Here is a 20,860-nt window from a genome sequence, read left to right on the forward strand (position 1 = left end):
AGAAAAAGATAGATAAAAACAATACAACTGTGATAAAACTTGAATCCACATGACATTAAATAAAACAATGCTGCATAATGGTTCATATGAGTTTGTATGTTTGTATAAATAGATAAAAATTGTCCTTCGGATTGCAGTTTCATAAAGCCACTTGGCTTTTAAAAATGTGGCATTCTGTTGTTAGGCTCTTGTCTCTTTTTTGCCATCAGGCATGAGTTCTGCCTAACCCTAAATGAAGCATTCAGAGTTCCTACTAAATATTTGTAAATATTTGTTTTTAAAGGACAATTAGGACCATTAGGACCATTATGGAATATTAAAGGTGGATGATCTATTCATTAATATGTAATACCCCAACGTAACCTTTTCCCCCTGTCTATACTGCAGGTGCATGATTTGAAGGAGAACATGACATACCAGTTTCAAGTGGCTGCTGTTAACCTAGCTGGGCTTGGCACACCTTCTCCAGCTAGTCAATCCTTCAAATGTGAAGAGTGGACCATTGCTGTGCCAGGTTAGAAGGGGGAAAATGCTGAGAACTTTTAAAAAATGTTGACTCACATGTTCCACAGCGCTAGGGCAGAACAGAAGCAAAAGGCTGCTTTGGAGCTCAGCCAGAGCATTGCCAAGCAGCCAAACCTGCACAAAGTGAGGGGGGAGCCAATTTTTTTCAATCTCCTTTTCCTCTAAAAGTGCTCTTTGACTGCCTGGAATAATGTCCCCAAGGACTGTGCAACCCTAAGGGACATACTCCTGGCAGCCAAATAGCAGGTTTTCCCTTATGGAAGTCAGCTCCTAATGTTGTTATGTCTAGGGTATCCTGTACAAAGAGCTTTTAAACACTGCATCACTAACTAAATATAAACTCCTGTAATACTCATTTGCTTGTACCTGGCAAGATAATGAAGTGCTTATATTTTTAAAAAGGAAAACTTATTTAAGTGGTAATGAAATGTAAGCAGTGGATATTCCTATGGTGACATTGCACTTTTCTTCTTTAATAGTGGTTAGATTTAGGTCCCAGTGTGACTGTGGTCCACAGTATTTTTCTGCTTGATGACTCTTTCCTCTGCAGTATGAGTCATAAGAACAGCCCTGCTGGATAAGGCCCATCCAGTCCAGCATTTTGTTTTGCACAGTGGTCCACCAGATGCCCTTGAGATGCCCTCTCTCCCCTGCAACTGGTAATTAGAGGCAACTTGCCTCTGAGGCTGGAGGTCGTCTCTAGCCACCAGACTTTGATAGAACTGTCCTCCCTGAATTTCTCTAAGCCCCCTTTAAAGCTATCCAAGCTAGTGGCCATCACCACATCCCACAGCAGAGAATTCCATAGAGTAATTATGCGCTGTGTGAAAAAATACTTCTTTTTGTCGGTCCTAAAATTCTCGGCCTTCATTTTCATGGGATGATCCCTGGTTCTATTGTGAGAGGGAGAAAAGTTTAACTCTGCCCACTCTCTTAACTCCATGCATAATTTTATAAATCTTGATCACGTCTCCCTATAGTCGCCTCTTTTCCAAACTATAAAAAGCCCCTGTAGCCTTGCCTCATAAGGAAGGTGCTCCAGGCTCCTGAAAATCTTGGTTGCCCTCTTCTGCACCTTTGCACTGCAAGTCATCACTTCTATGGCTTCAGCTGTATTCTTCTGTTTGTGTTTCAGGACCACCCCATGATTTGTCATGCAGTGAAGTCAGGAAAGATTCTTTGGTCGTATTATGGAAACCACCCATTTATGTTGGCCGAACTCCTGTAACTGGCTATTATATTGACATAAAAGAAACAAATGCATCAGAAGAACATTGGAAGGGTGTGAACGAGAAGGCAATTCCAAGCAAATACTTGAAGGTAGGCTAGTTCAAGAAGCAGATTCTGCTCTTGGAAGATGCCTGAATTGAATGCCTATTATCTTTGTGATTTTTAGATTGTTTAAGCTCTGATGCCGTCAGCTATACCAACATAATACTACTATAGTTGCACTGGAGAGTAATCTGGTGTACTATATCAAAAATAGAAGCAAGTGTTAGGCAAATAGGATGGCACACCCATTGGCTACTTATAGGCGTGTATTTGCCAAACAAATGTGTACTCAAGCTACATTCTACCCAGCCGTTTGCTGTGAAAATATAGCCAGGTTATTCTTTTTTAATACACCAAACCCTGTCATCTTGCTTCACCACAAATTTAGATTTCTGTGCCATTATAAGATTCTATTTCATACAGTTGCTCTTAAATATAGGATCGCCTCATTTGGAGTCTGATGCTCTTCTAGGAATGAATGTGCAGAGCTATATGTTAAATGTTATGGTCACACTCAGGAGCCAGCGTGGTGTAGTGGTTAGAGTGCTGGACTAGGACCGGGGAGACCCGAGTTCAAATCCCCATTCAGCCATGAGACTAGCTGGGTGACTCTGGGCCAGTCACTTCTCTCTCAGACTAACCTACTTCACAGGGTTGTTGTGAAAGAGAAACTCAAGTATGTAGTACACCGCTCTGGGCTCCTTGGAGGAAGAGCGGGATATAAATGTAATAATAATAATAATAAAGTTAAACATGTTTAAACCCAGTTGATTTCAATTGGAAAGTTAAGCACGTTTACCTCTCTCCTGTAGAAATAGAAGGGACTTAAATATGCTCAGTCATAATTCCCTACATACTGTATTATTAATTATGTTAACATTGTAATTAAAATGAACATATATTTGGTGTCTGCTTGTAGTGTCAGCACAGGCTTTGTACAGAAGCCTGCTTATTTGACAAAGAGGCACCTTTTAATGTGGTGATTCTCTTTTATTTATCAGGGGGAGAGTAATTGGCCCTATCCAAGCACAGCACAGTACCTCCAGTGACTGTTGCTGGTGTCTATCTTGTGTTTCTTTGTAGATTGTGAGCCCTTTGGGCACAGAGACCCATCTTATTTATTTATTATTTCTCTGTGTAAACCGCCCTGAGCCATTTTTGGAAGGGTGGTATAGAAATCGAATAAATAAAAAATAAATAATCTACATAGTTTCTGTCTGTAGCTGATTGGGTTTTCCTCATTATCATAGCATTAAACAACATAGTGGTGAAAATACAGTTTCTGGAAAGTACTCCCACAATAGCAGATGACATCTGTGCCACCTTTAATGTCTTTTGAGTGGATAGTTACATACATGTCTCCTGAATACAGGAACATTGCAACAGAGGTTTTAGTAGCTATCAATATGAGATGGAGGTTGGATGTGCCTTTATGTACAATTTTTCCTTTGAAGAATAGACGATTAATGCTAGGGTCACCTGGAGCCAAGGACCTGATCATATGGCTTCCTAATGGTATGGGAGCATGGCAACAGTTTATGGTTTCAGTCCTGGCCCACCTGCTGGGCCTTGCCAAGCAAATCCAGTGATTTACAATAGGTGGCATTACTGAATCTCAAGTGGAGAAAATAAGCTCTGTGACTATCCCATCTTTGCCAGCAATGTAATATCGGTTTGTAAAATAACAAAATCCACAACTTAGAGGCACAATTAATCTGCAGATGCACCTAGATGGAATTCTTCATTGCTGTTCTCCTGTGTTACTTTCTCTAGATCAGTGGCTTAAAAGAAGGCACAAGTTATGTGTTCCGTGTACGAGCAACAAATAAAGCTGGAGTTGGAAAGCCTTCAGATTCCACTGACCCTGTAATAGCTGAAACCCGACCAGGTTTGTTCATGCACTTTTATTTCCCATGTGAAGACAATAAAACTGTTTGTAAAACATAAATAAAAACACTAATAACAAAATTTCAACAATGTGAACAGGATATTCAATGGACAAATAAGTCTGTAGTTCAATTATTAAAAGAAGACAAATCATTTCCCCCAAAAAACATATTGTAGCCTTATACCACATGTTTAAGCCCCACTGCTCTCTTCCTTGAGAACAGGTGATGGCACATTAAAAAAACAACAGCTACATACAATCCCCTCACACATCTGATATATTCCATAAGCAAGAAAACATTGAAGCAATGGGGTAAGGTGAAGGGAAGACATACACAGCCTCTCCTTCCTCCAAAAGAGAAGAATATAGATATTGGATGCTGAAGTACTCGGCCTCCTGTCCTGTATGGTCTGCAATGTCGTCCTGAACAGAAGAGCAGGAAAGACAATAGGGGGAGTTCACAAAGTAACATGGCTACCCCCTTTCCACCTCTTTTTTCATCGGGTTGACAGAGACTCAAGCTGCACCTAACAAAACCCTCCCTTGGAGCCTCACACTTTGAAGCATGGGCCTTTGGAGAATATTGAAGGCAGCTGCAGGTGCTTTGTTATGATTGAAAGATGAAGACACCACATTTCTATATTCCAAGAGAGATTTCCTGCTTTCCCACCAGGGCTATCTGTGCCATCAGAGGAAGGGGTGTACACAGCTAAGTCATGAAGAATAAAGGGAAATGCAAGAATCGAGTGGAAGAGGGCCTTGAAGACACCTTCTTAGTACCATGTTAGCCTGACATTTTGAGTACTAGAAGAAGTGGCCTGAAGCTAGTACAGAGTATAATTTTAAGTATTTGCTTTTTCTGAAACCTTACATGAAATTTTGTTTGATACATGGTACTTTCACTGGTACGTTTTGAAATCCATTTTAGGAGAGTCTTCTAAACTGCAAAAAATACCAGCAGAGTTGTACAGCATATATGCAACTCTAGGCACATAGAACCACTGTGCATCACAACAGTAGTTGCACAACAGACAATACCATCAGTTGTGAAATGAATATGAACTTCATTTCCTGTAAACCCTTTCTCCCATGTGCTACCCCATTTATATTTCCCTGTGGTGTTACATACTTCTTTTTAAATTAACTTTTCTGCAATATATTAACAGAATACAAAATCTACCGTCATTATATACAGATTGATACACTCATTACCATTAAAATTGCATAATAAAAAAATAAATCGTAGAATAGCAAGATTTTTAAATCATAATTTCCAACACCCTTAATAAAATGAAATCCAGAGGTTTTTCTTCCAGACCTTTCAGCGTTTAATTACAAATATTTCTTCCTCCTTTACAACTAATCAGTATTGCCAGTTATCTAAAATATTACAGTTTTGCAACATTCTAAACTTTCAGCAACCAGTGGTGAATAGAAGGTAACCTAACCTAACCCAAAATTGAGCTTTATTTAACATTCTTGCAGCGTAGAAACAATTAAGAGTGACTAATTTATATATGTATTTCATACCAAAGATCTGGCAGTGTTTCCTTAATATGACTTGGTAAAGAGTTAGAGAAATTGACACACCAAATACAGTATATCACTGTAAAACTGAAAGTTCCAGCCCGCCCCACAAAATTCTGGTCCATGGAGATCCCAATCAAATCTGATTTTTAAGAGTTATCGGCTATCTTTGGTTTTTCTCCTCACTTATATTCAATCCTTGGCTACCTTGAGATAGTTTCACTTCACACAGTGTCCTCAGAATCTTATGATTTGATGTATTTCATCTATAGCTCTTGTCGGCAAACTTGATTTCTTAGAGGACTGCTTGGGGTGAGGGGTGGAAGGCCAAGGCTCCCAATCCCACTTCCCATGGTGGCATATTTTCAACTTCAGTTGCCACATATGTCATTCCTTTCTTTTGCTCCTGGATTTACAACAGGGGGCCAGCTCAGAAAATGGGGTGGGGGGAAGATTTGGCTCAGGGGCTCCTTATTATCCTTACAGTGATAAGGTCTGTTTTATTTGATATCAGAAAAGAGATCACATTTTCCATAGCAGCTCATGTAACAAAAGTTTTATTTAAACTCACCATCTGATGAACGTATATGTCAGATGTTTTAATGCTTTCTTTTAATGCTTTCTTCTAGGAACAAAAGAGGTTGTAGTTGAAGTGGATGACAATGGAGTCATTTCATTGAATTTTGAATGCGATCAAATGACTGCAGACTCTAAATTCATTTGGTCCAAGAATTATGAGCCAGTTGAAGATGACTCTCGATTATCCATAGACACCAAAGGTGGAAAGTAAGACATGTTAATGATAGCTGCTGCATTATACTTAGAAATAAAAGGAAATAAGAATTATTATATGGTCGTGTGGTAGCAAGCATGACTTGTCCCCTTAGCTAAGCAGGCTCTGCCCTAGTTGCATATGAATGGGAGACTAGAAGCGTGAGCACTGTAAGATATTCCCCTAGGGGATGGAGCCACTCTGGGAAGAGCATCTAGGTTCCAAGTTTCCTCCCTGGCATCTCCAAGATAGGGCTGAGAGAGATTTCTGCCTGCAACCTTGGAGAAGCTGCTGCCAGTCTGTGAAGACAATACTGAGCTAGATAGAGCAATGGTCTGACTCAGTATATGGCAGATTCCTATGTTCCTATGACTTTCTTTTAAAACTCACCAAGATTACAACTATTGGCTCTTCTCACCTGCAAATTCAATTCCCCCCACAATAGGATGTCAGTCTGACTATTCAAAAACTGTAGGTAGTTCAAAATACCCAATTAGAATCCAGTGACACGTGATAAGCATACGTTTCTTCTTTGACTTCTGGTTTTGTGTTATTTGGAGCAATTTAGATTTCACCTGTAAAGCCTATAAAAATAGTTCTGACTACCTAAACAATTTAATCCACCATAATGCCTGAGCTAACAGTCCTGACTGCCCCCCCCCCGCCTATGAATATACTTAGCAGTTATTAGACTTGTATGGGAGCATTCCCTGATATTTGATTTGGGTTTATTTCTGTTGTTTAATCAAAAGCTTTATTGTCATAAAGGTCAAAAGCTATCTTTAAAGATCTCAGTGAAGAAGATTTGGGCATTTACTCCTGTGTTGTCACAGACACAGATGGCGTCTCATCAAGCTATACAATAGATGAGGAAGGTGAGCGCTAAGACTTATTGGTCTGCATGCCAGGCTTGTCCTTTGTCTTTTTCCTCAGGTACAAATAAGAGATTCTGCAGTACAAACTTGTGTAGCTTCTCTTTATGCCTTTTCTTATATTGTTTTTCAGAAATGAAACGTCTGCTTGCACTCAGCCATCAGCACAAATTTCCAAGTAAGTCTTAACAAGCATGTTCAGTGGGAAGAGGATAGAGTGCATGTAGCATGAATGTTTCTTGCATATCTTAGAGTTGGAGTTGGCAAGAAGGAGCCACCAGAGTAAATGTGATTATCCACCAAAATCTTAGGTCATCTAATGATGTCCTGGTGCTAATAGTTGGTGGTTATAGGCCACCTCCACCCTCAGAGGCAAGATGCCTCTCAGTACCAGTTGCAGGGGAGCAACAGCATGAGAAAGGGCATGCCCTCATCCACCTCTTGCCTGTTGACTTCTCAGGGGCATCTGTTGGGTCACTGTGTGAAACAGGATGCTGGACTGGATGGGCCATAGGCCTGCTTCAGCAGGGCTGTTCCTATGTTCTTATCTCCCAACTGTTATGGATGCTAGTTTGACTTCCTTATGTATATCTTGAGAAGTCGGGGTATGGGGAGTCCCCAAATCACATCTGGGCCTTTTCTATAATTGCCCTAGAACTCTGGTATTCCCTTTCTTAGGCTATTTGCTCATCTGTGTTTCTGTCACACTGTGGGAAGATCCTGCCTCCTCTGCAAAAGTAGGCATGAGGTGGCTTCATGGAACCTCATTCCAACACAGGTCACAGACAGTGAGGCACATATTGTTGTTCCAATCTGCCATGCACACAGAAGGGGGCAAACATGGATTCAGATTGCAGATTTCCTTTTTAAATGTTTATATCCCACAGTTAAGAACATAAGAACAGCCCTGCTGGATCAGGCCCATGGCCCATCAAGTCCAGCATCCTGTTTCACACAGCGGCCCACCAGATGCCACTGGAAGGTTACAGGCAGGAGTTGAGGGCATGCCCTCTCTCCTGCTGTTACTCCCCTGCAACTGGTACTCAGAGACATCCTGCCTTTGAGGCTGGAGATGGCCTATAGCCCTCCAACTAGTAACCGATGATAGACCTCTCCTCCATGAAGTTATCCAAACCCATCTTAAAACCATCCAGATTGTTTGTTACCACATCTTGCGGCAGAGAATGCCACAAGTTGATTATGCATTGTATGAAAAAGTACTTCCTTTTGTTGGTCCTACATTTCCTGGCAATGTTTAAAAACAATGTTTAAAACAAAAACAATGTTTAAAACAATGCAATTCAATCGCTAAAAGATATAGCTCAGGGGTTCCCAACCTGTGGTACTCCAGATGTTGCTGAATTACAACTCCCATTTATTGTAGCTAAAAATCGTATAACGGATTTGCAGATATATTTTCTGAGTACATGTAATCCCTGCAAAGAAACTTCTAGTAGACCAGATGATTCCTTATATTTGCTTTAGGAATTTTAAACTATGTTTTTCAACGCCTTTCATAAAGTGGTGCACAATACGAAATTTCAAAGCAAAAATTTTTTTTAAAACCCACAAAATACATGCTAAAACAGCTAAAAACCTATCATTATCTCCTAAGCAGCTCAGCAGAACAGGACTGTCTTAGTCTGCACTTGGCAGTCCTGTTCCACTGGACTGTTTGGGAGATGATTATCTCCATTGTGCTGCTTTTATCATTTTTAAAAAAGATTATTAACTTGTACTTTGTCTTTTATTATTTTGCTTTGAAATTTGATACTGTACACCACTTTAAAAATGGTTGCTGAAGAGTGGTTTAAAATTCCTAAAGTAAATATAAGAAATCATTGGGGGCTTGTTTTCAGGGATTAAATTATCAGAAAGTGGATCTGCAAACCTAATCAGAATCCATGCTTGTCCCTGTCTGGCATATTGGGACAACAATGTGAGCCTTCCTGTCTGCATGACCTAATTTTTTTTTGGGGGGGGGGAATTCCATGGAGCCACCTCATGCTTACTTTTGTGTGGGGGAAATCTGTCCCCCACCAAAAAATATTTCCAGCTTGAAGTGGAAGAGTTCCCATGAAAATTTCCCAATACAACAATGAATGGTTTGAAGTCATTCTAACCCTTTTGATCCTCTCCTTTGGCCTTATGCTTGCTTTCTGTGTTATTTTAGGCTAAAATATTCACAGCTAATTACATACAAAAGCCTAAAATTGCCAGAGACTTGACAGTAAGACAAAAGTGGTACAGCACAATACCTTCTTTTACACCCACGTGCTGATATAAGCACTAACACGTGTGGCATCCATCTTGTTTGGGTTTAGTAGTTAGGTAAGGTCATCAGATAATCTCCTACTTATTTTAAAATATTAAAATAATAAGTCATCGCTTTTTCACAGCAGCATTTCAAAATTGGTGAAAGAGCAGAGTTTCTTGCGTTCTCTCTGGAAAGCTTACCTCTTCTCTCCTTTATCTCATGAACTGTGTTTATTTGATTTAGTAGCCTTATTTGAAGCCAAGCCACACATTAAGATTCAGGTGATTTTATGGTTCATGTTCCAGCTGTAAAAGATCACAAGGAAGAGAGGAGAAAGTTAAACAATCATCTGCCAATGTCCTACTTCCCAGACTCCTTTGGATGTTTTGGAAGCAGGCTATGACAGATTCTCCAGCTTGTGCTTCCCTGTTTCCAGGGAGATAGGATGCCAAGTAGAATCTAAATTTGGGGATTTAATCTGTTTACTCTGAGCTGCTTCTGAATAACAAATTCCTCTTGGATCCCACTAAAAACTTGCAATAAAATTAAGCATCAAATTCTATCCGGGTTACATTTTGTATGCCATGATATATAGAACTATGAATGGAATAGATTATGTTGTGAGCTGGAACATTGTACATCAGAAGGAAATGTAAATGCATCTGGAATGATTCCAAAACAATGCAACCCTAGTAAAAAAGAGAGCGAGAGAGCTATAGATATTTGTCTTTATGAATGGATACTGTTAACTAACTAGCACCTAGATGAAATTTCTGTATGATCTTTTGTCATGACCCTTGGGGAATGAGGCAGACAGTTCAGAGGATGAAACAGGATAGGAAGCCCTATGACCCAGACCCTGGGTGACTCCACATTACTGGGATTCCTCCAATAGCATGAAAACCAGGGGAACCAGTCAATAGTACTCCCACTATGACCCAAGGACATGGCCCTTTCTTCATTCTCTGACTCAGAGGAATCTGTCAGGGACCTGCCAGGTCAGGTAGAAGTCCCCTAATGCTGCTGGAGCCTGTGCTTAGAAAATCAGCCAAGGGACATGGAACTATCCCCAGGGAAGGGAAGGGGCCAATCCACTCTTCTTGGCAGCATATATAAAAACCAGCAATCAGCTCCAAGCATCCACTACTAGAGCAACATCCATTTCATGTTTGTTGTACTGAATCCTCTTGAGTTCCTGCTCAAAGCTATCTGAGGTCCTGACCCTCTTTCCCCTTTGAGCTGTCCTAGGTCCATGTCCCTCCTAGATCACTGTCTTAGTAGAGGCCCTGGCTTGGCCTGGATCAGGATAAATTGATATGATTATATGCTGATTGAGATCTAGCTGGATTGATAATGGCACCAATGAGTCCTTGCTGGGCTCTGAATATCCTACAAAGTTATGGCTGGGGCTTTACCCAGAGAAATATTCTTTGTACAAAATATTTCTCTACAAAAACTTGTAGAGAAAAATTCAGCAAAAGTATTATTGTGAGCCAAAAGAGTGGGAGGATAGCTGATATTAACACAAACCTTACATCTCCTAGACCAGAGACCTTCACTGTATTTCAAGCAACAACTACATTGGCAAAAAAACAAAAACAAACAACCCTTCAATGTGAGAGCCATTCCACACTGACCTCTTTATAGTACTGCACTTTGCTCTTTAAGAGAAACAGCTCCATTTTTTAAAGTTTAATTTATTTACGGTCAATGACCAAACAAAAACAGCTCCACTGCCATCTTGGAAGGCACACACAGAGCTCTACTGGTGAAATTCTGGGAAAGACTCAGTAAGATTCCATTTCCCTTAAAGGAGCACTACCTGCACTGGGCAAAGTGTAGCATTGCATGGTAAGAATGGTCACCTCCTCACGGTGTGAAGAAGGTGTACAGAGTATTTGACTTTGGCTGAAGGTCCTCATAGGCTTAATAAACAATTAAACAGTGCGCTGTTCTCAGGGTCAATGCGAGCTGTCACTGGCTCCTCCTGGATTTGCAATGAAGAGCTCTGTCCTAGAGAGCAAAAACCTTTTAAGTAACAGAACAAAAGTTGAGAATACATTACAAAATTCATAACTTCCTTGGGGGGTGGGGAATAAAAGTTTTGTATCTGTGAACATAGTATTCTGCATGAATTTGCAAGGCTTGTCAGCAAACTATCTGAGATTAGGCATGTTGCAGATTAGGCCTGTATTTTCTCTTATGATTGTGGAAGCTATTTGCTGGTAAATCCATGGCACATTGGCCATCTTTATCCTTCACTCACACCCTTCACTCACACTTGGATATAGCAATTACTCCATATTACAAAACCACTCATATAAAGCATCCTTGTAGGCCTTTAGTTGCTCTGCATTTTTTAAAAAGCAGGTATTCTAAAATATGCTAAATGCTGTCAGTAGAACATTCATCCAGTAAGCTTGTTGAAACACTCTGAAAGAATCCTCAAGTCTTGCTTTCTCTTTTGCAGCTGTCCCCCTTAAGTCTGAATTGGCAGTTGAAATTCTGGAGAAGGGACAGGTGCGATTCTGGCTGCAGGCTGAGAAACTATCTGGCAGTGCTAAAGTCAACTTTGTATTTAATGACAAGGAAATTGTTAATGGAGAGGTGAGTTAATGGCTGCTTGTAGTCTGAGTGATTTGTTGCTACTATTTCAATGCATATAACATTTCTTTAAAAATGTCATATTGTTAAATACTATAGAAGAAAAATATCTAAGGGAGCATATGTCATCTCTGGAAGTAGATGTAGGTGTGTATTTCACTGATACGGAGTGAATTCTGCTTCTCCCAGTCCTTGCCACACCACCTTTGCTTCTCTGATTCAACAAATTCTGATGTTAATATTGAGTGTTTCTTCTTTTTCATTCTTCCCTGGTTCCATGCTTCAGCTGAGCTGTCTGCTTTGTTTTTGCCTTGCATGTTTATCTGCCCTAACATTTGATACTTTGTTTTTAAAAATCACATCATTTTTGCATTCTTAAAAACTGCTCTAAGAGGGCAAAATAAATGCCTTCGTGTTCAACAAAAGGGCCATCCAGTCAGTGCTGCATACATCTTTGCTCTGAGGAATGGGGAAGTAGTTAATTGACTGACACAATGGTCTGTCTGTTGTTATTGTGGAAAGCTGCTTTTGCTGAAAATTGGAAAACCAGATTTCCCCTGATCTCAGGCCTGGGAGAGAACGTTGTTCATGTGCTCACAATGCAGTGAGTGTACCTCAAAGTGGGTTCATCATTTAAAATTATATCTGTCTGTCTATACCTCAGTATTCTAGGGTAGCTTCTAAGCTTTTGTCAAAACATTGGTAGACTTAGGGCACATTATACTTTTGAACCTGGGAAGACTGCTTACTTTTATGTTTGTTCTTGAAGAAATATAAGATGAAGATTGACCATAATAGTGGTCTGATTGAAATGGTAATGGATAGACTTGAAGATGAGGATGAAGGCACTTATACCTTTCAACTTCAGGATGGAAAAGCAACCAACCAGTCCAGTCTTGTTCTTATTGGTGATGGTAAGATCTTTTGTGGGTTTTTTTTTAGCAAATAGAAGGCATGGTTGCTGGTTCTGATTGGTTTGAGCGCTCAGTTTCCATATCAAAAATCAGGATAATATAGTTAACATACTTTATAAGGTTATTATAATGGTATCATAGTGTTTGGAAACTGTTACAAGTTGGAAGGTGAATTGCCTGAATCTATAGAGGAACGGACTATACACCAATATGGGTGATGCTCAAAAGTTTCTTGGGGATAGCATATCAATGAATTGCTTGCAGAAAGTCTCATTAACAACAAAAACAAACCCTACATTTTATAAGTTCTAGACAAAGCTATTTTTAGACCTAGATCCAAAGATTCATACACTTGATTCTGCATGTCCAGTGGGACATGTGTTCTTTGAACAGCAGCCCCCATGTTAAGCAGGAAAACATGCTCATGTTTAGAGAAATTTGAAAGCATGGGCATCAGCTGTTGTAAGTTTTACAAAGTTAGAAAGCCTGTTGGGAATGAAACAATTGGGTGCTCCTGAAGTAGTTTTGGAGTCCAACCATAGTATTTCTATAATGGCTGCTATTACCTGTGATAGCACACAGCACATATCTGCTATCACCTGTGATAGCACTGTGTGATTTAAATTTACTAATTCAAATAATTGTTAAGTAGATCATCAGTTTAGACTTCAGATGTGACCCTCTGAAAATAATCAAAACATTATCTCTTTAATGATAATTCATATTTGTAACTATTTCAATTTAATGTGTACTTAGCATCAACAGTGTACAGCTTTTCAAATCATACATTTTCTCTTTTTTGTCTCTTTTCTCAAATGAGTTAATTGTTGTATTAAACAAGGTATTTACACAGAAAGTTGAACCAGAATATGGACAGGAATGTGCATTCCATTAAAGCATTAATTAACTGGATATGTATCCAATTTACACCCCCGGTCTTGATTCAACAAGTGATCCATTTGTAAAGTCTGCTTAAGTATGTGGATGTTCTTAGGTGATTTGGAGCATATGTTTGACTTTGTACAAATTCAGTAGTCTTTCAAAGATGGCTGTAAATAAATAAATGAATAAATCAACCAATCAACAAATAAATACATAATTTTTTAATAATCCCTAGTGTTCCAGAAACTACAGAAAGAAGCAGAATTCCAGAGGCAAGAATGGTTCAGGAAGCAAGGTAACACATAGCACCATCCAAATTGCAGAGCATGATAGAAACATTTTAATTGATGTAATTCATTTGTGTATATTTTGGAATTAATGCTAGCCTATTTTTTCCCCACAAAAGAATGTGGAGGACAAAAAGATATTTATGAAATAGAAGCCCTGTTTAGGCATTATAGATCTGAAGTACAGGGCTAATGTGAGTGTGCTGGCTAACCCTATTGCCACACACACACATCCTTATGCCTGCATGCTCCATTTCCATGCTCTCCTTGACTGCAACAGCAAACACTGTACCCGGGGAGGACTTTTCCCCATGATGGGGGTAGCTTTAGCATTCCTGCTCCTGGGTGCAGCAATTGCCACTGAAGACCAACACTGTACTTGGGAAATGTGCAGTCAGGAGAATGTGGGCATGGAGTATTGTAGTGTGGGTGAGTGAGACTAGTGGGTGTGCTTTACTCCAGTGCAGTGTACCTGAATAGGGCTATAGAATATCACATGCGTGATTTTGTTTTGTTCTATCATTTATTTATTTTTATTTCACTTTAATCAGGTCCACATTTTGTTGAGTATCTGGGTTGGGAAGTTGCCCCAGAATGCAATGTGTTGTTGAAATGCAAGGTAAGAAACAGCTGTATTTGAACACTGTATAATAGTACAAACAAAAGTAACTGTAGGGTCTGGTAGTGATCAGCTACTGCCTGTGCATTTAAAGAGCCAAAAATACTTCTCTTGCATCCGCTTTGTTACTGGTGGTTGCAGTCACAGATTATTATCTTCACAAATATTGCTCTGTTCTTTGAAATAGTATTGTGTACTTATAAAGCAAATGTGGTAAAGGGAGGAGGGAAAACTTACTCTTAAAGGGATGTAATGCTTAACTTCATTATTGTAATATTACTAAAGCTCATTATGAAATGAACTGATAATATTAAGTTCTTTCACCTTAAATGTAGGTTTAAAAATAGAAAGAGCAATTGGACTGAACAATCCTTCTCTACCCCATGCATGGTTTAGTGGAACTTTGCTACCCAGATATTTTCTATATGTAAGAATACCATCTTACTCTAACTTTCTTTTTAGGTGGCTAATATTAAGAAGGAAACACACATTGTTTGGTACAAAGATGAAAGAGAGATAATGGTTGATGAAGAGCATGACTTCAAGGATGGTGTATGTACTCTGCTGATAACAGAGGTGAGTGATAGGAACATAGGAAGCTGCCATATACCAAGTCATACCATCAGTCCATCTAGCTCATTATTGTCTACACAGACTGGTAGCGGCTTCTCCAAGGTTGCAGGCAGGAATCTTTCTCAGCCCTATCTTGGAGATGCCAGGGAGGGAACTTGGAACCTTCTGATCTTCCCAGAGCGACTCCATCCCCTGAGGGGAATATCTTACCGTGCTCACACATCAAGTCTCCCATTCTTATGAAACCAGGGCAGACCCTGCTTAGCTAAGGGGACAAATCGTGCTTGCTACCACAAGACCAGCTCTCCTCCTTCCCCCCTTGACTGTGGCTGCTTTGAATGTTACAGGTTTCTTAAATGGACAGCACTATCATGTAAGAAAAGGTGTGGAAACCACATCTAGTAATCAGATGTGATGTCTACTAATATATTTATTATGCAGTATGCACATGCACTGGAACATCAGGGCCAATATGCTGGGTTGTATGTAGAACTACATGTTTTGTCTTCCCCATCCCAAGTTTCTTATCTGTGTTTGCAACAGAAAAATAAGTCTGGAACTCCTGCTGATCTGATGTCTAGTTCCACCCTCACTGTTTTGCCCATACATCACAGGTGTGAGTTTTCAGTGCTATGGTACTAAAGAACTAATAATGGACAAATGCTAACTCTTATGAAAGTGTATATTGATTTTTTACAATTCCTTTTGTTAGCACCATAAGTAATACACAGTGTCCAGAATGCTTCTTTACTTGTTTCTAACGGATACAATTTTCATCACAGTTTTCTAAGAAAGATGCTGGCATTTATGAAGTAATATTGAAAGATGATAGAGGAAAGGACAAAAGCATATTGAAGCTTGTGGAAGCAGGTAAGATTGCAGTGCTAAAATGTGTGGAGTGCACATAAACATGCTTGTTTATGTAGAAGTAAGCCCCACTATGTTCAATTTGACTTACTCCCATGTAAGTGCATATAGAATTATGGCCTTAAATTCATAAGGAACTACATCTCCTCTCGCCCACCGCACCCACCGCAATTTTTTTTAAATTGAATACACTGTTGTAAGTGATGGCATCAGTACATTGTTCCAGCAGAGGGTGGTTTCACACATAACATGGCAAGTAAGGTTGCCATGAGCTTCTGCGGCCCTGGGAGTTTGCAGGACTTGACTTCCAGTGTCAGGAAGGATATGCTGACACTGGAGACGTTGTCCAAACCTGCCAATGTGAGCATATTTTACTTTACTGGCAGTTCTGAACCTGACATCTGTAGCCTAGATTTGATTACAGATATCTGGATTGGAACTGCAGGTAGGATGGAATATGCCGATACTGGCATGTCCAGACAACGTGCCCAATGTTGGCATATGCTTCCAGATACTGGAAGTTGGGTATGGACACATTCCCAGGGCTGCAGTGGCTCATGGCAATCTTACTTGCCATGTTACATGTGAAGTCACCCAATGTGAATGATGATCTATTACTTTAGAAGGAATGTTGCAGTTGGTTTTGTGGACTCAACCATCAAGGATTCCAATAAAACAGTTCTTTTAGATGGTCTTAACTAATACATTCATATCTAAATGCACTTCATATTGGTGAATCTTTCATATTTTGCAAATTTGTATTGTGTCACTGGAAGGAAACCAGGGGTTGTCCAAGGTATTTTGGCACTCTCAGGCGTGAACCATGCAGTTCAAAAGGAGTCCTTGTAAAATAACAAGAGCCCTTCGATTCATATCTCAGATTGCAGTCTCCAGTTGGCAAAGTCAGTAAGCAGTCTAAGCGTTACATTTCAACATCCTTTGCAACATCACATAGCTCTAAAATTGCTTGCTGTAAGCAATTGAAGCCCCTTGGAAGACTTCAAATTTTTGAACAAAAGAGACTCCACATATAGTTCATTAACATCATTCATTAGACCGGGGTGGGCAGCGTGGTGTAGTGGTTAAAGTGCTGGACTAGGACCGGGAAGACCCAAGTTCAAATCCCCATTCAGCCATTAAACTAGCTGGGTGACTCTGGGCCAGTCACTTCTCTCTCAGCCTAACCTACTTCACAGGGTTGTTGTGAAAGAGAAACTAAAGTATGTAGTACACCGCTCTGGGCTCCTTGGAGGAAGAGCGGGATATAAATGTAAATAATAATAATAGAATGTACGCATTTCCAATTTGTGTTATAAAAGGGCATTTCCCCCTTTATAGCAGAAAAATCAAACAGAAATAAAAGGGTTAAATTGACATTAGAATTAGAGAGGGCAGGGCACATGCAAACACCTTGAGAATATTTTGCAACACCTTTTAAAACTTCAGTTTCTTTGATTTAGCAATTTAGATTTCCTACAAGAATCCACTTGGCAGAATGCTTCAGATTAGCCAGGGAACTTTAGGCCAGTTTTCAGCCATAACCTAGACACATCTGATCTGGGAACACTGAGTCTCAGTCTCTGGATTTGTTTCCACAGCTTTTGCAGATTTGATGACGGAAGTATGCAAAGTGATTGGTGAGTATTTAATTCCTCCTTTTGATGAATGACTCATTTGTGCCACTGCATAAATGAAAGTTAGGCTACAAAAAACATGTGTTTTATTTTCAGCTCTATCTGCAACAGAACTGAAAATCCAGAGCACAGAAGAGGGTATCCGATTGTATTCCTTTGTTAGCTACTATTTGGAAGATTTGAGAGTGAGCTGGGCACACAAGTAAGTGAGTGAGTGCTTAAAAATATTCAGCAAAAATATTCCACATGTTTAAATTTAGGAGTGACATAGCTACACTGATGCATATCTCCAGGCTGCTTTTGTATCAGCCCCACACAGCCAACTCATTTGATCCACTCTGTGTTTGTGGTCAGATATGCAGTGGTTATATATGCACAAACAACCCTGAAGATCCAAAAGCCCAGCACATTATCCATGGTGAGATCACATGTAGCACAATCCCATGCATATTTACTCAGACATAAATCTCACTGCTCTCAAAAGCACTTATCCCCAAGTGTGCACGGGGTTGTAGCATCAGACAGTTTGACACATATTTTATTAGGGCAGTGCTAGTGCTAGATCTTCTTGAACTACATCGACATTCCCGTTATGGAGCTACAAATTTTATAGAGGTCTGTTTCTTGCTATGTTGTAGTGATAGAAAAGGAAAGTACAGATGAGGCTTTGTGGATCAAAGCTCAGTGCAGATTGCATCACATACGGTACATGACATAACAAATGTAATAGTGGCAAGTATCACTTGATAACATAGTTGCCAAATGTGTTAAAAATAATAAATAAATGATTAGTCTCCTTTGATAATTGCCCTTTATCGCTTATTACCAACTGGAGTCATATGTGTATATTAAAATATTATACAGCTTTAATTTCTACTAAAAGCACTCAAAGTGTGTGCAAAGCTATCTTAAAACAATTTAAAACAAGATAATTATTTTAAAAATGGCAATTATACAATAAAGCTTGCAACAGTAGTGAACACAGATAAAATCAATGACCTGCTAGGACCAATACACAATCTAGAAGGAATATATGAAGGGATCTATGGACACATGTGCAGTTTGAGGTCTGCTAGTGTAGATGTGTACAACATAAGGTCTATAGGCTGGTTGAGTAAAGTCCCCTAGGGAGATTCCTAATACCTTTTGTTCATAGTCCTTTCCAGCCTTTTTCAAGGGACATTTAAGTCCCCCTTCTTATGTTCTACTGGCAGTGTGGGAGCCACCACAGTACAACTTCCTCCAGGGTAATCATCAATACATCATTAGGGTAATATGGAAAGATCTGGGTCAGGTGAGAGGAATCAATATTGTGTCTTCTAACTGTGCTTACTTTACTTTACCTTCCAGGAAGGGCAGTGCTGGTGTTATTAACATTAACACAGGAGGCTCTTGGTCAGGGCTTTTCATGTTACTTCAGTGTGTGGGAAGGAGAGGTGCTGCATGAAGGAGATGCACTATTAATAAATAATAATAACAAAATAATAATAATAATAATAGGAGGAGGAGGAGGAGGAGAAAAGAGGCCTTGAAGAATATATAAAGGACAGTGAAGAAGATGCACTTAAAATGGTCAATAACGCGAAACTATTCAACACCAATGAAACAACGCAGGCCTACAAGAAAGAACAAGTCAAGAAGCGAGCAGAAAAATGGAAAAATGAGCCACTGCATGGTCAATATTTGTACAATATAAGTGGAAAATCAGACATCACCAAGACCTGGCAATGGCTTAAGAATGGCAACTTGAAGAAAGAAACAGAGGGTTTAATTCTGGCTGCACAAGAACAGGCACTAAGAACAAATGCAATAAGAGCAAAAGTCAAAAAATCCACCACAAACAGCAAGTGCCGCCTTTGTAAAGAAGCAGATGAAACCGTGGACCACCTAATCAGCTGTTGTAAAAAGATCGCACAGACTGACAACAAACAAAGGCATGGCAAGGTAGCAGGGATGATACACTGGAACATCTGCAAAAAATACAAGCTACCTGTAGCCAAAGATTGGTGGGACCATAAAATTGAAAAAGTGGTAGAAAATGAAGATGTAAAAATATTATGGGACTTCCGACTACAAACAGACAAACATCTGCCACACAATACACCAGATATAACTGTAGTAAAGAAGAAAGAAAAACAAGTTAAAATAATCAACATAGCAATACCAGATGATAGCAGAATAGAAGAAAAAGAAATAGAAAAAATCACCAAATACAAAGATCTACAAATTGAAATTGAAAGGCTGTGGCAGAAAAAGACCAAAATAATCCCAGTGGTAATTGGCGCCCTGGGTGCAGTTCCAAAAGACCTTGAAGAGCACCTCAACACCATAGGGGCCACAGAAATCACCATCAGCCAATTACAAAAAGCAGCTTTACTGGGAACAGCCTATATTCTGCGACGATATCTATAACAATTGACAATAAAATTCTGGCATCCCAGGTCCTTGGGAAGGACTCGATGTCTGGATAAAACAAACCAGTCAATAACGCCTGTCTGACTGTGTAAAATAATATAAAATAATAATAATAAATAGGAACCTTGGGCCTACCAAGAGCCCACAAAAGTCAGTGGGTGGGAGAATGTCTGTGCCATTGTGTTTCCATTGCTCCTCCTCCCCCTAAATTCAGAGGTGCATAAGAGAGTTGATGTCAGCTTTCCATCCGGCCATGCTGGACAGCCCACCAGTGTGTGTCTGAGGCATCCTCACTGTATGGATTGCTGGGAAAGCAAAGACTTGTGTGCCATTGCTGCCAAATTCATTTAGGATGAATAGGGGGGAAGAAAGAAACAGAGTATAACCAAGAGCCTGAAGTAATAATTTTTTTAAAAAAATAGAGCAGGGAGATGAAAAAGCAGAGAAAAGAGTGAGGAAAGAAAAACTGGGGAGGGTGGCCAATGGAGTGAGGAAGTGTGACTGGTTTTGGTGCAGGAATGTGAGAGAAAAGTGGGAATATGGCCTGTGGGGTGGGAAAAGAGGGGGTAGTAGAGAGATCTATAGGGTGAGGGATGAGAAAAAGAAAGGATAAAGATTTGCTCATATGACACTTTGGCATTTTATCAAATTGTACTAAAGAAGATGAAACTACACCAGAGATTCTCCAAATATGTCAAAGCAAACACTCCCAAATCAAGACAAAGCTGTCCTGAGCATCTCAAGGCACAATTAGGACTAAGTAGAGTTGGTCAACTGGTAGCTCTCTGGCTTATCTCAGATTGTAAAGCAGCAGATCAAATATAGAATCAGAACTTGCAGTGACATGAGCCAATCCTATGTCATAAGCACTATTCTGAAAGACCTCCGGGAATTAAAATGTTTCATTAAGAATAAAAGGTTAGGTGGATGTGAGTGTCACTGACCTTGGAAG

General features: G+C 39.7%; 1 protein-coding gene across 5 annotated transcripts in view; it reads left to right on the plus strand.

The window, feature by feature from the left end:
• MYOM1 (myomesin 1) overlaps nucleotides 1-20,860 on the plus strand; it is a 110,419-nt gene that overhangs the window by 62,931 nt on the left and 26,628 nt on the right. For all 5 annotated transcript variants that reach the window (XM_053243328.1, XM_053243329.1, XM_053243331.1 and 2 more), the window contains 14 exons: nucleotides 388-514; nucleotides 1,661-1,845; nucleotides 3,571-3,685; nucleotides 5,842-5,998; nucleotides 6,753-6,859; nucleotides 6,990-7,034; nucleotides 11,584-11,720; nucleotides 12,487-12,631; nucleotides 13,749-13,808; nucleotides 14,352-14,419; nucleotides 14,882-14,995; nucleotides 15,775-15,862; nucleotides 17,458-17,496; nucleotides 17,590-17,695. In XM_053243328.1, the coding sequence (XP_053099303.1) occupies nucleotides 388-514; nucleotides 1,661-1,845; nucleotides 3,571-3,685; nucleotides 5,842-5,998; nucleotides 6,753-6,859; nucleotides 6,990-7,034; nucleotides 11,584-11,720; nucleotides 12,487-12,631; nucleotides 13,749-13,808; nucleotides 14,352-14,419; nucleotides 14,882-14,995; nucleotides 15,775-15,862; nucleotides 17,458-17,496; nucleotides 17,590-17,695 (1,493 nt within the window). The remainder of the gene's footprint in view (nucleotides 1-387; nucleotides 515-1,660; nucleotides 1,846-3,570; nucleotides 3,686-5,841; nucleotides 5,999-6,752; nucleotides 6,860-6,989; nucleotides 7,035-11,583; nucleotides 11,721-12,486; nucleotides 12,632-13,748; nucleotides 13,809-14,351; nucleotides 14,420-14,881; nucleotides 14,996-15,774; nucleotides 15,863-17,457; nucleotides 17,497-17,589; nucleotides 17,696-20,860) is intronic.

This window comes from Hemicordylus capensis, chromosome 4 (assembly GCF_027244095.1).
Source record: "Hemicordylus capensis ecotype Gifberg chromosome 4, rHemCap1.1.pri, whole genome shotgun sequence".
Lineage (NCBI taxonomy): Eukaryota > Metazoa > Chordata > Lepidosauria > Squamata > Cordylidae > Hemicordylus > Hemicordylus capensis.